Consider the following 15,503-nt stretch of genomic DNA (forward strand, 5'->3'; position numbering starts at 1 on the left):
CAGTTGACTCATGCACTTCACGATCACTTCTCATTAACACCCCTTTAGCCAGGTGGTTCTAGGTGGGCGGTAGGGTAGTATTGTGAGTTTAACCAATTCATCTCGGTTACGTTGGTGGCAGACCCTGTCAATACACTTGTCTGTCAGAGAACATTTTATTATCACAAAATAGGACGTCATACGAAAACAAAAGTACACAGTGATAAAAATAAAAATTGTGATTGATTCAGAAATATACTCCCAAAACATTGTAACAATATACACAGTTTAAGTCTGAACAATGAAAGCCACATTTTAACTAAGTGTAGAAGAACATTAAAATCGTAAAACATGGAGACTGGCTTTTAAAAAATCTTTCCAAACCTTTCTGTTGTGCTTATGTAGGCGTTCCTGGTGAATTAATATGTAGCATACACGCATCATCCTACCATATGAATGAAACCATATAGACAGGCTGCTCGTAAAATACTGTTTTACTGGATGGATATGAAGCATGAACAAGGTGCATCAGACTCACGTCTAGAGTTAGCCTACCACATACAAACTGAGTAAAACTGATCAGAGATCAGTCAAGGTAACGTCATGGAAACACATTGCTTGAGAAAGCGCTGCGTCAGTGGATGTTGCGGTTTGTAGCAGTGACCATGAATATCTGTGTGTCTCAGTAAAAGGCACACTCCAGTCCAGACAGAAGTGGTCGGTGTGTCTGATGCGTGGGCCCGGCATCCACACCACATCCCCCTCCCTATAACCCACCCCCCAACCCTCTCTCCCCACACACACACAGACACACACACACACAGAACACACACACACACACAGAACGTACTGGATTGCATGTCAAGGTTGAAAGGGTCAAATCTGAAAACAAAGTTCAGTTAACTTCCGTGTATGAACAAATTGACAACAAAACAAATCACTTTGATGTTGATTGCAGTGTTAAACACACAAGATTTCTTGTCCGTTTGTTTTAAAAGGCACCTTCTATAATACGCCGGTCTGGTCTACCTCTTTGACAAAAAACTTCCTATAGGTACAGAAGAGCAAAATCCAAGCTGCTCTTACTGTTAACATTTCCATTATCATTCAAGTCTTTGTAAACAAACTGCTATAACACCGAAATATGTCACCGACGATATTGACCCTGGCACACTCAAAGCCTGCTGAAGTGAATGGCTGTGCCTTTAAAAAGGGAGTAATTTAATGCTGCCTGGTGCAGCCAGCTCAGGTTTAGTGCTGCAGTAGCCTTTACTGCAAAATAACATGGGTACAATTCTACTGCAAAAAAATCTCCTTTAGTCCAGACACTGTGACCATATCCAGGTAAATGGGCCATGTAGATAGATAGAGGCCTGGTTCAAGCATATGGTCAGAGGGAGGCTGCCCTGATGGATAGTTTAATGAGGGGGGGGGGGAGAGAGAGAAATAGTGAAAATGAAGGAATCATGGAGGGAACCAAACACAGAGGGAGAAAGTGAGAGAGAGAGAGAAAGTGAGAGTTGTATCTGGGTCTAGTGCCTGAACAGATCTGAAACAGGAGACACCTCCACCTCCTCATCACATCGCCCTCTGGTGGTGAAGACCTCTACACCCCACTGAGTCCATGTAGAACATGCTGTGGCACCAGTGAGTGGTACAGCCTCTTCCCCCCCTCCTCCCACCCCACTAGTCTGTATGCAGACAGGGCCGAGCTGGGTCCAGGAGGAGGGCTGTACGTCTGAGATCCTCTTCCTGTTTTGTTCTTGCAGTCCATTGGCTACTCCACACACACACAGAATACAGACAGTCTCTGCGCTGGAGCACCAGTGCATATGTGTGTGTGTGTGAGTCCTCAAAGTCCCAGGGGGTCCCCGGTCCCCCCTCTGTTGTCCCTGTCGTCCGCTCCGTACTGTTGGGAGGTCAGTATCTGGTTACCTTGCCATGACCCGCACAGTCCAAGGGTCCAGGGTGGGGTGTGGAGGGTGTGTGGCTATAGCTGGACGTTGGCCAGGTCCTTGGAGAGACTCTGCAGGTAGGCGTCGTGGATGGTGCTGAGGAAGGCCGCGTCCGTCTAGGAGGAGGGACGACGACACAGTTACACTCACACTCATAACGGGCGTGGATGGCCCTCCGTCTAGCACTAACTTGCTGCATATAGTGTATGGTGGTTCTGACTGCATTGTCTGTGTGTGTGTGTGTGTGTGAGAGAGAGAGACCTTGAGGAGGTGGATGAGTGTTTCCTGGAGCTGGCTCTTGTTGCAGGGGGGCGGCTGGTTGTCTGCCCCCCCAGAGGAAGAGGGAGGGGAGGTGGGAGGGGCGCCGCTCCTCGGCCGCTCCGCTGCCTTGGCGACGGAATGCTGGAAGGCGCTGGGCGACATCAACACGGAGAGCTCCGCCCCTGAGACGACAGGCCCCACCCCTGGTACTGCTATCCCCGCCTTCATAGGGACAGTCTACGGGGGGAGGGAGGGATGGGGACAGAGACGGAGGGGACAGAGGTGGGTTGGGGAGGGATTTTATTATATGTAGGCACAATCAATTTGACTGGACTTTAATAATAATAAAATTATACAACTTTAAAATATATATTAATTTTTTATCTTTATGGCCAGTCCCCTGGGTACCATACTCACTGTAAGGGGTTTGACCAGGCTGGCCTGGGGGAATGCCTCCCCCTCCTTCACCTGCTGCTAGGACACACAACACAACGTCACCCTCCACACATACACAACAATACCTACTTTAAAAGAGCAACATGCTGCTGTATAAAACAGAGGGAACGTGGTCGTGGCTGCTAGGAGCAGATCCATTACCTGGATTGGGCCTGGGCTTGCCATGCTACTGAGGGCAGAGTGAGCAGGCTTGCTGATTGGCTCCCTGAAGCTCTGGGGCGTGGCCAGCGGGCTGGGCAGGAAGTTGGGGGCCAGGGTGGGTTTGTGGAGGTCTGAGGACCCAGGGGGTTTTAGTGTGCTCAGCAGCTCGTGCCCCAGGTAGGAGGAGGAGGGTATGGCAGAGGGTGGGGGAGCCGGCCGGGCTTCAGCCCCAGATGAGGCCACCAGGAGCGGGGACACGGACGCGCGAGGCTGCTGCTCCCCTGGAAGACCGCCTCGGAAGCCGGGACCTGGGTGGAGGGGGGCGTAGGGGAGCAGGCCTGGGGCCAGGGGCCGGGGGTGTACCCCTGGGTCGGAGGTGAGGTGGGGGCGTAGGAGGGGCTGGAAGGGTGCGGGTGGGGGGTAGCCGTGAGGCTGGAGGTAGCTGGCAGGGAGGGCAGTGTCGGAGGTGGGCAGCGCAGGCAGAATGCTCTCCTTGGGCTGAGACGTTCTGAAGAGCTCCTCCACTGTGATCTGCTTCAGACCTGACTGGGAGCTCTGGATAGAGAGAGAGAGAAAGTAAGAAAGAGAGGAAGAAAGAAAGGCAGAGGCAGGGGCAGAACTCAGTGTGAAACATGAAGAAGAATCCTCGACTGAGAAGTGAAGAGTCTAAATGGAGTTGATGTGAATTTCCATTTCCCATGACTTTATGTTTAGTGCTGTATGCAGGGCCTTGAAGGTGTCTTGGTATGTCCTACAGGGCTTGAAATGAACTTTTTTAGCTGGTAGCACTGGTTCTCCCACATTTAAAAGGTTAGGCGCACCAGCAAAAATTCAGGAGCACCCACCGAAAATGTTCATATTGTCTTTTCAGCTCTTCCTATTTTGCGCGCTAGTTAGCTCCCTGTCACGTGACAACGGAGCGCAGTGACAAGGAGTGATTGACGGCTAATATTAACCAATCTAAAATCTGCATTAAAGTTAAGAACTTAAAGATGTTTAACTGGTTAAGTAACATTGGATAGAATGGTGGACCGGTCACTGTATCAGCTCACAGCAGGTACATACGGTGCAGTAGGCTAATTTACAAGCGTTTTGTATAGAAATTAAAACAGGTCGCACCATAACGATTATTTGCACTCACACAAATGCTCCCAAATAAAATTTGAGGTCATAGATACAATTTTGGGAGCATATGCGACCAAAATGGTTGCAATTTCCAGCCCTGTGGTCCTACCTTCTCTGGCTGAGGGGGGGCGTGAGCATGCTCAGTAGGATCCGGAGCAGCTCTGGGGAGGGCGCTGGTCAACTCAGTAGTAAGGGACATGTCCCCGTCACCTGTCTGGGTCTGGACCACAGACACACACACACACACACGTTAATACAGACTAACAACCATCTCTTCAAAGTCAAGCAGCAGCTGTCCTCCATGGTCGGAGAACTGCAGAACAGGGATGAGAAAGTGAGAGAGGGAGGAGGGGATGGGCCTGTCCTCTGGGTGCACACAAATGCAGTAATCCTGGATTAAATAACAGTAATCTCAGATGGTGGTGTGTGTGTGTGTGAGAGCTTGTTCAAAAAATAGGCTTTCACCATGTGGTCCATCATATGTGCGTGTTTAATGACAGTATTGTACAGTCTGGGCTTGATTAGTAAGTACTTGATTGGGGAGCCTGGTGTTATGTAGAGGGCCTGGTCTGGTTTGCATCACGACATCCACGTAAACTCTTTTAGTTTCAAGTGAAATGAAACTATTTCAGGGATGCAGTTTGTCTATCATGCGTTACGCATTCGTGAGTACCCTGTGTGTGTGTCTGTGACACACACACAGGGTACACACCTGTGTATGTATACACAGGTGTGTATGTGTGTATCCCCTGTGTGTGTGTGTGTGTGTGTTTACCCTGTGCGTGTGTGTATCCTGTGTGTGTGTTTACCCCATGTGTGTGTGTATCCTGTGTGTGTGTACCCACCCTGTGGTACTCCTCCTTGGCCTTGCTGAGGAGCTCCATGATGTCAATCGGACGGGGCCCTGAGCAGCCATTGGTCCTCCCAGGCCCCGCCCTCTCTGGTGACGTCCTCTGGGCTTGAACTGCTTCCTGTTTCACAATCCTGAAGAAAACACACATTTACTAGCCACTAGAAAAATGGCACCTCCCCAGGGTAAGTGCATATAAAACGTGTGTGTGTGTGTGTCAGTATTTTGTTATGACACTCACGTCACCATAAGTTGAGCGATGCGCTGGCAGTCCTTCTTATCGTAGAACCAGATGCTGTAAATGCCTACTGCAGAAAAGACACACACACACACTTTTACATACACAGGTTGCATAATACTTTAATCATTAAAATCATTGCTATCAGACAGGATCATTTGGTTATCAGTCTTGGGGCTTTGATGGTATGGCGTTTCAAAAATCTGAGCAGTAGCTGAAAGCAAATCAGTGTGGTGAACACAATGTTAGTGCCAGGCAGTGTGTATGTGTGTGAGCTGTGTGTTGAATCTGATGAAACTACCCAGGTTTCCTGAGGGCTTGGTAACTTAGCAACAATATTGTTTGGCACCTCGGCTGAATCTACCTGGGGAGCCATGTAAACAAGTGTGTGTGTGTTAGTGTGCGTCTTCAAAGGCTGCATTCTCTACATTCTGTAGCTGACAACGTCCTCCGTTTGGAACGGTGAGAGACCAGACAGACTGCAGAACACAATAACTGGAAGACAACCCATCTTCATCATTGCCATCATCCCCTACAGGAGCCTATGGAGTTGCCGAGAATATTCTCCGTCCCCTCCTACTGCCACTCTACCGTCATGCCAACGACCTCTCTCCCCTCCTGTGGATTTCCAGCCCCCGGACAAAAGCAGGAGAAAAAGGAGGAGGAGTCACAATTTCCCAGAGCTTACTCCTGGAACGCCTGGAGATCAACGACTGAACGCGCAACACAGACCTCCTCCGGCAGCAGGCAGGCAGGACAGCGCCCAGGTACACTGCCTCGTTAGCATTCAGACACGCTAGGCTAGCTGCCACGCCACACCCTGTGAGCTCCAACACAGCCAGGCAGGAGAGAGGGAGGAGAGAAGAGAAGCGGAAAGAGGGAGGGAAGACAGGAGGAGAGAAGCAGAGAGGACGGCAGGAGGAAGAGGCATGGGCTGTTAGAGTAAGCAGGATCAGGCTCGGGATCAGGACCGTTCTACCAGACAGATCACACTGCCATCGTTCCAGTCCACCTTCAGCTGTTCCAACTCAGCCAGTCCATGATTGTGTCTGGCTTGGTTCAGGCGCTAGGTTGGCCTAGGGTTTGACTCCTGACCCCCAGCGTGAAGTCATGGGAGGAGCTGACCCTTCAGAGGAGGAGTTCCTGATCGGCACCCACCCGCGACCCCAGCATGACCTCCGACACAGGGGCAAGGTGGTGTTCCAGAAGACGCTTAGAAGATGTCTGCTCAGCCCAATCAAAGGCAAGTCTGGCCCCCAAACCCTCCCCCCTCCCCCCACCCCCCTTGGCAGACTAAGACCCTGTTCTGTTTATGTGTGCAAATGCTATGTAGACAGCATTCTGAGAATGTCACAGCATGTGCTGAGGTGAGTGGAGAGTGAAGACAGACACAGCCTGTTGCCTAGCGTGTGTGTCTGGGTGCAAATCGGGGTGTGCACGTATTAGCCCACATATTTATGACTCTATTTACCCCCCAGACAGGGTCAACCCTCCATCACTAGAGCCTGGCTAAACACCCCCACCACCGCAGTGACAAAAGAGATGAGAGAGCCCCTGTTTTCAGTAATCTGCGTCACAGCTGGCTCCGGTAGTTGCCATGTTCTCTTTGAACTACAAAGCCCCATCGCACAGTCTTCACAGCCTGCATGTTCCGGGGCTCCGGGACGAGAGACGTGTTTATAACTTGGCCGACCGTCGTCCTTATTCACCTAAATACTATAAAATAATAGCAGATAAAGGTACTTTGCGAAGCTAATCAGCAGCTGTTATCTTAGAATAGCACAATGTGGTAGGTGTACATAACATGTCAGTTGACTTACTGCTGAAGGGAGTAATCCAAAAGAAATATACCTTCTAGCACTGCCGCAACCCTGCTTCAGTTGAATCCTACCATCCTAGTGCAGTGCCACAGTAATGTGAGTTCTGTACAATGTGATGTGATGATGGTTTTGTACAAAGAAGACACTAGGACTCACAGTTGGCATTCCTGTAGAGCAGAAAGGGGTCCTGGAGCTGGAACTCCAGGTCTTTGTTGATGGGTTCTACCAAGTTGTCCGTGCTCAGACGGTTCATAATGGTGAAGCCATGGTGAGGGGAGGCAGACCTGGGATGCAGGGAAATCAAACACACACCTTACTGACAGATATATAGACTACCTTGTCTTAAATCGTTTAGATAGGTAAACAAAACAGTAAAGGAGACTTTCCTAAGGGATATAATTGGTTTATTAAATAATCTGGTGCACAAGGTAAACAAAATAAAATTACAAATAATTACCTGGCATACACAAATAAGGTGCCTTCAATGTCGGTTTTCTCCTGCAGACAGACAAAGACAAGCATCACACTTGTTCATAAACTACGTTGCTAAACTAGTTAGAAAGCCAATTACTCATGCTGAACATACAAGGCTAACCCAGCTAACACTAGCTAGCAGCCTAGCTAGCACCCAAAACAATAGCTAGTTTGTAGCCACAGCCGTAGGATCTTAGGCGATCTTACCCATTCGTTTGTTTTGGAGTTAAATGTGTAGAGTGCTACCTGCCCCGTAACATCGAGGAGTTTATTAATGTACGGATCCTGTTGTTGAAGAGCTGCTAGGCTCATGAGATGTCCAGCTTTGCTAGCGGTCTCCATCTTGTTAGCTATGACTTCTACTGATACACGGAAGAAATGATGTGAACACGAACTACACTTCCCGTGGGGCAGAACATTAGTTCCGCCCAATTTTCTTTTTATATGGCAACAGAGTAAGGTTAATGAAACTCAATTCGCATTTAGATTTTCTGAATGTAAAGTTGTGTTTGAACAGGTGTAGTTCTTGCTTAGTTGGTATGATAGTGTGGGAAGGATGAGGTTATTGGCAAAATACAATATTTTCATGGGAGCCACCTGCACAGGAACTTCATGTAGGCTACAAGTATTGTGATTACATTGTGACAAAGAAAATCTTCGCGTTGTCACTCATTCTTTCCGCACTTCAATTTACGGGACTATTTTGGTTTAATAATGACCGCTTGGTGGCACTGTGGTAATATTTTTTCGAGTGTAGTACGTTTGCGAGTGCAAAAATATGGCATCATCGCAGCTACAGGTGGTCATTGACTCAAAGGAGGCCTATATTGTCCCTGGAATATCCTGAAACCCAAAGCAAAGCAGAATCCCTTGAGCTCATATGCTGAACATGAACATTGACATTTTAAATTTAACTTGCACATGAAAACTTTTATATATTTAGTCTACTCATGTACTTTATGTGGATATCCACAGGTATTACTTTCTGTTTATTAGCCTAATCCTGGATGACAAAAAAAACTGTGACAGAGGGAAAAAAAACTGATATAGTTTTGAGATAGTGCTGAAGTTAGCCTAGGCTATACAACAATCCTATGACCAGTTAGGAACTACATACAGGGTTTATAATCGGTGGATTATCGAGGTGAAACTGTTATCCGTTGCAGACAGGTAATCCAATAACTGGTAACCTTCCATTAGTCTACAACGCGAATTCGTTTACACTCGATCGCATTTGCGAAATGTGGGCAGATAAAGGCGTCATGTGGCCCCAGAGAGTAGGGAGGTGATGGCGTTCATCATAAGGCGTCCCAGGCTGCGGGGTAAGTCATTACACGGTAGACTAAAGAAGGTTACAAAAGTCCATGACACATTTAGTTACATTTAGTAGGCTATCCATGACGCGCAGACATAGGCATAGGCCAAGCCCATGTCCAATGTTGATTCTAAATTAATATAGGCCACATCTTCTGAGAGGTTATCCTCCGTGTGCTTGCTTGCGTGTGTGTTAGTTTATAATAGTAGAAGGCTAAACATGCAACCCACTGTGCCCATCTAGTTTTGCGCACCATAGCCTAAGGAGAGCTGAGTCAATAATCTTTCCCAACTCTCTTCAAACTATTTTGTTTATCAACATGAGAAAATCTGGGGAGACAATTCACATAGGCGGTTGTGATACCACCGTATTCCACAGATCTCTAAAAGGATTACATATCTGTATTGCGTGCGCTTAGCCTTAAAGCTACTTCCCGTAGGCTACCTGGGAAAAAAAAACAACTAATAATTCCGTTAGGCTTTGCTTTGTTGGGGAGTGTGCGTATTACGTTTAATTTGCACTGTAGGCTACATTCACTGTTCTACAGGGTTTGGAGACACTAAGAGAAAGAGAGAATGGTCCCTTACAGTCAATCCAATTCATTGTGTGGTACAGCACCCGGATGTTGCAACATGTTCGTTGGTACTAGGGATTTCGCACGGAAAGCAGTTTAATTTGAATTTAAAAGTCCGGCTTCTGTTTGAATTAACAATTTTCGATATTTTCGATCATGCGCTGGATTTGAAACGGATTTTCAATGTGGATACGAGGATGCATGTGCCAGAACAACAGCCCCAAGGTAAATCCCGTCTTTGATGCTCTCGCATATTGCGCTGCGCTGTCAGATGCGACCAGCTTTGCCCAGCAGTGTTTATTTAGTTTTAGGAGACTCTGCTCCTGTCCGGTTCGCGTTGAGATCACTTGTTGTCATTCCGTGATGATATGGGTGGATTTTCCTACTGATGTTACGAAATAGGATTGGATTATCTGCATAAACTTAGTCATCAGAAAAGGTAGGGTAATGTCGGTGGACAATTCTGTACGTTTATATGAAATGGTGTGTATTGGATGTTGGTACAGTCGCGATGTTTTTTTTTTACAGAGAAACTTTCTCAACATTTTAATAATATATTGACACAACACATGTAGGCTATTTGTTGGTGGTAAACACAACTATATTCTGCAAACTTAAGTTAAGGGACTACTCTGTGCGTAAAAGCTGTGAACGGAAAATCCCATTCACGGGGAACCAGTGCGCACGGTAGTGCGTCGACAGTTGTATGTCAATATGCAGCGGGCGAGACAGATGTGCGAGAGGATCAATTACGGATATGGAATAATATGTCAATGCCATCGATTACGTAATGCAGTAGGGTCTCAGATGATTTCCCACAGTTTACGCATTCAAATAAATGTATACTTAAAACAAAATGGTATATTTATATTAATTCCTGTTGCCGGTGAGTCAATCGTGTCTCTCCTCTGTCATTTGTTGTCAATAAAATGTACTCCACCTTACACAACCATCATCTATCTGTCCATTGTTATGACTGCTATTTGCTATTCTCTTAATTTCTATATGATGTAGGTTAATGGCCTAGAATGTTACATTTGTTGCGGTTTAGGATAATTGGTTGGAATGTATTCATTTCAAGTTAATAGAAACTAATTTACCACCAATTTATGTTTAGATCTTGTATTTTTTTTCATTGTAGATTTGCTACTGAGGAGAATGTTGCATGATCTAGCTTTGACCCTGAAGGCATTGTTACTTTCACACACTACATTGACAGATACTTTGTCTTCTCTCTCTCTGTCCCTCTCTTCTGCATCTCTGTCCATCTCTCCTCCCTCCCTCCCTCCAGGGCCGCAGTATGCCAGCAGCACCAGAGCCCCTCCTTCTGGTGACTCGCCGGCGCTTTGGTCTGAAAGCCCCACCCACTCACCACCAGAGTACCTCCCACCCCAGCCAGGTGGCTTATCCTGGCAGGCCGCAATCCATGCTGCCCGTCAAGCCAACCAGGGTGACGCCCCCTCAAATATGAGCTCTCGGCCCTCCGTGCCAGGCGGGGGCTCTACTGTAGGCTCGCTGTCCCAGAGGAAGAGGCAACAATACGCCAAGAGCAAGAAGCAGGGCGGCTCCACCAACAGCCGGCCCCCCAGGGCCCTGTTCTGCCTCACCCTCAACAACCCCATCCGCAGGGCCTGCATCAGCCTGGTGGAGTGGAAGTATCCTTCCCCTGGAAGGGGCCTCTGCCCTGCTGCTGAAGGCTGTCACCACTTCTGTCCCCAGACATGGCTTGACATAATGGTGTTTATGATGCAGCCTGATATGTCTAATGTTGGGCTTATACCTGTACCTGGAACTGCTGTCCACCCTTGCATTTGTGACTGGGCACCGGGTAGCTACTAGCAGAAATAGACAGTATGTGGAGCTCCTGCTGTAACCAGCTTCTCCAGTAGTTGACACTTCACATAGTTTGAGTGCTGAGTGGAGCTCTACCGGGCTCCGATTATGTCTAGTAGAGACAGTAAACATCATGGCTGCCTTTAGACAGGTTCATGATAAACAGGAAGCTCTTTCAAACTCTCAACAGCTGTTTACTCTGTTGCTCTGTTTAAACATGTTTTTCCTAGACTCACCTTCCAGTTCTTCCTTAACTGTCTTTCTCCCAGACCGTTTGATATTTTTATATTGCTATCTATCTTTGCCAACTGTGTGGCCTTAGCCATCTATATCCCCTTCCCTGCGGACGACTCCAACTCCACTAACCACGACCTGGTGAGTACCTACCATACTTACTTCAGCTAACCTTACATTCAACTGACCATATTCTACAGGCGGTGACTGTGTACAAACGCTGCGTTGGTGAACTCGTTAGTCACCCCGTATTTACCTTCACTTGATTGGTATTGGCTCTTCGTGCACCTGTGACATCAGGGGGCTTTCCCGTCACTATTAGGGGACGTATCCTGTTGCGTGTTTGTTGACATGAACAGTGTGTGCTCGTCTGCACTGGAGGCCACTCCTCCGTCATGCTCGTCAGGTGTGCGTTCTCTGCTCGGGAGCTTGGTTAAGATGACAGGCTGTCAGCTGGCGTATGGAGCTGCAGGTGTGAGACTCTGGTCACCGTTGACACACTCTGAGCTGTTGCAGGGCTGAGGACTCTCAGTGATGTAGCAGTGTTGAGGAGTGTGGTGATGTAGCAGTGTTGAGGAGTGTGGTGATGTAGCAGTGTTGAGTGTGGAAATGTAGCAGTGTTGAGGAGTGTGGTGATGTAGCAGTGTTGAGTGTGGAAATGTAGCAGTGTTGAGTTTGGTGATGTAGCAGTGTTGAGTTTGGTGATGTAGCAGTGTTGAGCGTGGAGATGTAGCAGTGTTGAGTGTGGGGATGTAGCAGTGTTGAGTGTGGGGATGTAGCAGTGTTGAGTTTGGTGATGTAGCAGTGTTGAGGAGTGTGGTGATGTAGCAGTGTTGAGGAGTGTGGTGATGTAGCAGTGTTGAGGAGTGTGGTGATGTAGCAGTGTTGAGGAGTGTGGGGATGTAGCAGTGTTGAGTGTGGAAATGTAGCAGTGTTGAGTTTGGTGATGTAGCAGTGTTGAGTTTGGTGATGTAGCAGTGTTGAGCGTGGAGATGTAGCAGTGTTGAGTGTGGGGATGTAGCAGTGTTGAGTTTGGTGATGTAGCAGTGTTGAGGAGTGTGGTGATGTAGCAGTGTTGAGGAGTGTGGTGATGTAGCAGTGTTGAGTGTGGTGATGTAGCAGTGTTGAGGAGTGTGGTGATGTAGCAGTGTTGAGTGTGGAAATGTAGCAGTGTTGAGTTTGGTGATGTAGCAGTGTTGAGTGTGGATATGTAGCAGTGTTGAGTGTGGGGATGTAGCAGTGTTGAGTTTGGTGATGTAGCAGTGTTGAGGAGTGTGGTGATGTAGCAGTATTGAGTGTGGTGATGTAGCAGTATTGAGTGTGGTGATGTAGCAGTTTTGAGTGTGGTGATGTAGCAGTGTTGAGGAGTGTGGTGATGTAGCAGTGTTGAGGAGTGTGGTGATGTAGCAGTGTTGAGGAGTGTGGTGATGTAGCAGTGTTGAGTGTGGTGATGTAGCAGTGTTGAGGAGTGTGGTGATGTAGCAGTGTTGAGGAGTGAGGTGATGTAGCAGTGTTGAGGAGTGTGGTGATGTAGCAGTGTTGAGGAGTGTGGTGATGTAGCAGTGTTGAGGAGTGTGGTGATGTAGCAGTGTTGAGGAGTGTGGTGATGTAGCAGTGTTGAGGAGTGTGGTGATGTAGCAGTGTTGAGTGTGGTGATGTAGCAGTGTTGAGGAGTGTGGTGATGTAGCAGTGTTGAGGAGTGAGGTGATGTAGCAGTGTTGAGGAGTGTGGTGATGTAGCAGTGTTGAGGAGTGAGGTGATGGGTTTCTGATATTATTTACCCTGCCCAAGTTTCATGTTACGGAGGAGATATAACTGATTCTCAGTACACACACCAGGGAAAGAGAGCAGCAGAGAAAGGCTTTCATTCCAGATGTTTCTATTGTTCTTGATGTGGTATAGTGTGACAGCACTGTGATTGACATCAGTATCAAATAGGCCTTTCTATATATATATTTTTTTTAAGCGTTTCTGCTGTACTGTGATGTTTGCTGTTACAGTAAGACAGGAAATGTAGAGAAAATGTATAAAATGACCCGGGCTGGATTTGACCCCAGGTACCCAGTACCTGCAATAAGGCCTTAGCCTACATAGTACAGTCTACCCTATGAGCCACCGGGGTGCCGCAACATGTGCTTTTCTTTACAAAGAGGTAGAACTTTGCCTGGGCGACATGCAGATAGTATTTGTCACCGCAGGGCTGAATTCGTGATTGTGAACTGTGACCTTTGACCCTAGCCTACACACCTCATCTGAGAATTTCTGCACTAACCATTCCTTCCTGCTGGATGTCAGTTGATGGGGTCAGGTGACTGACCCCGTTCTGTGGGACAGGAACACAATTATTATTCTCTCAGAAATCTAATTTCAGGTTACTCAGAACACTTGAGTGAATCAACGTTGATGCTGATCAGTGCATGGAATGTTCCAGATTAGATTTAAACCTAAGAGAGAATGGATAGGTACGTGAAAAGGATAGAGTCAATAGTTCAGTCACTCCCCTGTGGAGTAATCTTTCTTTTGACACACTAAAGACCTGTGCCTACCGAGCCTGTGTGTGTGCGCGTGTGTGTGTGTGTGCGCGTGTGTTTGTGTGTGCGCGTGTGTGTGTGTGTGTGAAATTGGACGTGTCTGTTGATTCGTTGGACAGGATTCTGTGGTGTCCTGTTTTTGCTAATCAGCTGTTATATCTTCACCTGTGTTTACATGTGTGTATCTTTGTATAGTACAGTGCATGTATGCTTGTCAGTACCCATGGGTGAGTGTGTATGTGTGTGTGGACAGGTTGAAGGATTAAACTGTGCAGTGGATTAGTTGTCAGTAAATGAGTGGAGTTTGTGGAGGCAGGGGGAGGGCTTATCAGAGGGAGGGGAAGCTGTAGAAGAGGCTTTAATGAAGAATATCACATCACATGACTCTCAGTTTCCTCCTCTTCCTCCCCCCCTCCCTCTCTCCCTTTCTTCTTCCTTGACCTGCCTATCCAACTCTCCCTCTCTCTTCCAGCACCTCTCCCTGCCTTTCTCATTTCATCGCTCTCTCTCCATCGCTTTTATACCTCTGTCTAACTCACTCTATATCCCTCTCTCGCTCTCCCTCCAGTTCTATGTGACCCCCCCCCCCACTATGTTTAGGGGAGGGAGGAGGGAGATAAGGATCCTATCTCACTAGGCACTGCTTTTGGTTGAATTCAGATATTTCTCTTGATTGACACCATACTGCTTGGGCTGACCATAATCCTATTACACTGAGACACACGCACACGCAAACACACATGCCTGTGGGCTTACAGCTACACACGCACGCAAATGCACATGAATGTGGGTTTACATACCCCCCCACACACACATGCACACAGATACACTCGCACATACACACATACACTGTATGTTGTGCTGTTTTCGACCGGGTGGAGGTATGTTTTGTCATGCGGCTTTGATGCTAACTCTGCGACCAGTCATACGTTCGTCTTTGGTTAGAGTTGTCATCGGTTCACAGCGAGACAGAGTCAGTCTCAGGGCCCACGGATGTACAGGACAGTATTTGTGTTTTGGGGGCAGACTCCGGCTGTGACAGCATTACCGCAGTCTCACTTGTCTGGCTTGATTATTCAGTTGTTGATTCAGTATGATAGCTGAGAAGTCTTAAATGGTCAGACTGCTAAATATTTACAGAATGGAGTGCGGTCTGGTGGTTCTTGGGCCGGTGTTTGAATGTGTTTGATCTGAGGGTTACTGAGCAGGCTAGTAGTAGAGGTCCTCATTGAGAGCCAGGCTGACTGTGTGTTGATGTCTTATATCAACGATAGAAACCAATGACAGTGTTTTAATCTCCTGTGTCCCAGGGAATGAGAAAATAAACATCCTGCAGTAGTGTGTGTGTGTGTGTGTGTGTGTGTGTGAGCGTGTGTGCGTGTGTGTGTGAGCGTATTCATATGTGTTTTTTATTCATGTTTAATGTCATATATACACGGGACCCGGTGTATTTGTATGTGACTTGTGGAGATGTGGAAAAGAGCGAGAGAAAGAAAAAGAGAAAGAAAGAGAGAAAGAAAGAGAGAGAGACAGCAGAGGACAGCATGTGTGTTATTCCCAGAAGAAAATGTCAGGGTGTGTCTTTCCCTCTGCGAGGGATTAAAGGTTTAGCAAGAGAGGAGGGGAAATGAGAGTCAGCAACACACTGCCCACGTGCACGTGCGTGAATGTGCTCGTGAATGTGTGTGTTGGGTTTGTGTGTGCGTGTCTGTGACAC

General features: G+C 47.5%; 2 protein-coding genes across 3 annotated transcripts in view; one reads left to right on the forward strand and one right to left on the reverse strand.

Annotated features, from left to right (window-relative positions):
* Positions 1–1,454: 1,454 nt before the first annotated feature.
* dcp1a (decapping mRNA 1A) lies at positions 1,455–7,641 on the reverse strand. Of its 2 annotated transcripts, none has more exons than XM_067240112.1 (10): positions 7,507–7,641; positions 7,283–7,323; positions 6,982–7,109; positions 5,009–5,075; positions 4,763–4,901; positions 4,027–4,137; positions 2,793–3,347; positions 2,613–2,666; positions 2,196–2,432; positions 1,455–2,050 (listed from the first exon to the last, which is right to left on the reverse strand). In XM_067240112.1, exons 1-10 carry the CDS (start codon positions 7,639–7,641, stop codon positions 1,970–1,972), a joined length of 1,548 nt encoding a protein of 515 aa, XP_067096213.1. In that variant the 3' UTR covers positions 1,455–1,969. The 2 variants fall into 2 exon arrangements, with proteins under 2 accessions (XP_067096213.1, XP_067096215.1); XM_067240114.1 differs by having other exon boundaries at positions 5,009–5,072; positions 7,507–7,635.
* A 1,595-nt stretch (positions 7,642–9,236) lies between these two features.
* The window catches only part of cacna1db (calcium channel, voltage-dependent, L type, alpha 1D subunit, b), a 45,638-nt gene continuing 39,371 nt past the window's right edge, over positions 9,237–15,503 (forward strand). Inside the window, 4 exon segments of the mRNA XM_067240910.1 lie at positions 9,237–9,284; positions 9,287–9,413; positions 10,480–10,843; positions 11,291–11,396. Of these exon segments, the coding sequence (XP_067097011.1) occupies positions 9,237–9,284; positions 9,287–9,413; positions 10,480–10,843; positions 11,291–11,396 (645 nt within the window).

Source organism: Osmerus mordax, chromosome 7, assembly GCF_038355195.1.
Source record: "Osmerus mordax isolate fOsmMor3 chromosome 7, fOsmMor3.pri, whole genome shotgun sequence".
Classification (NCBI taxonomy): Eukaryota; Metazoa; Chordata; class Actinopteri; order Osmeriformes; family Osmeridae; genus Osmerus; species Osmerus mordax.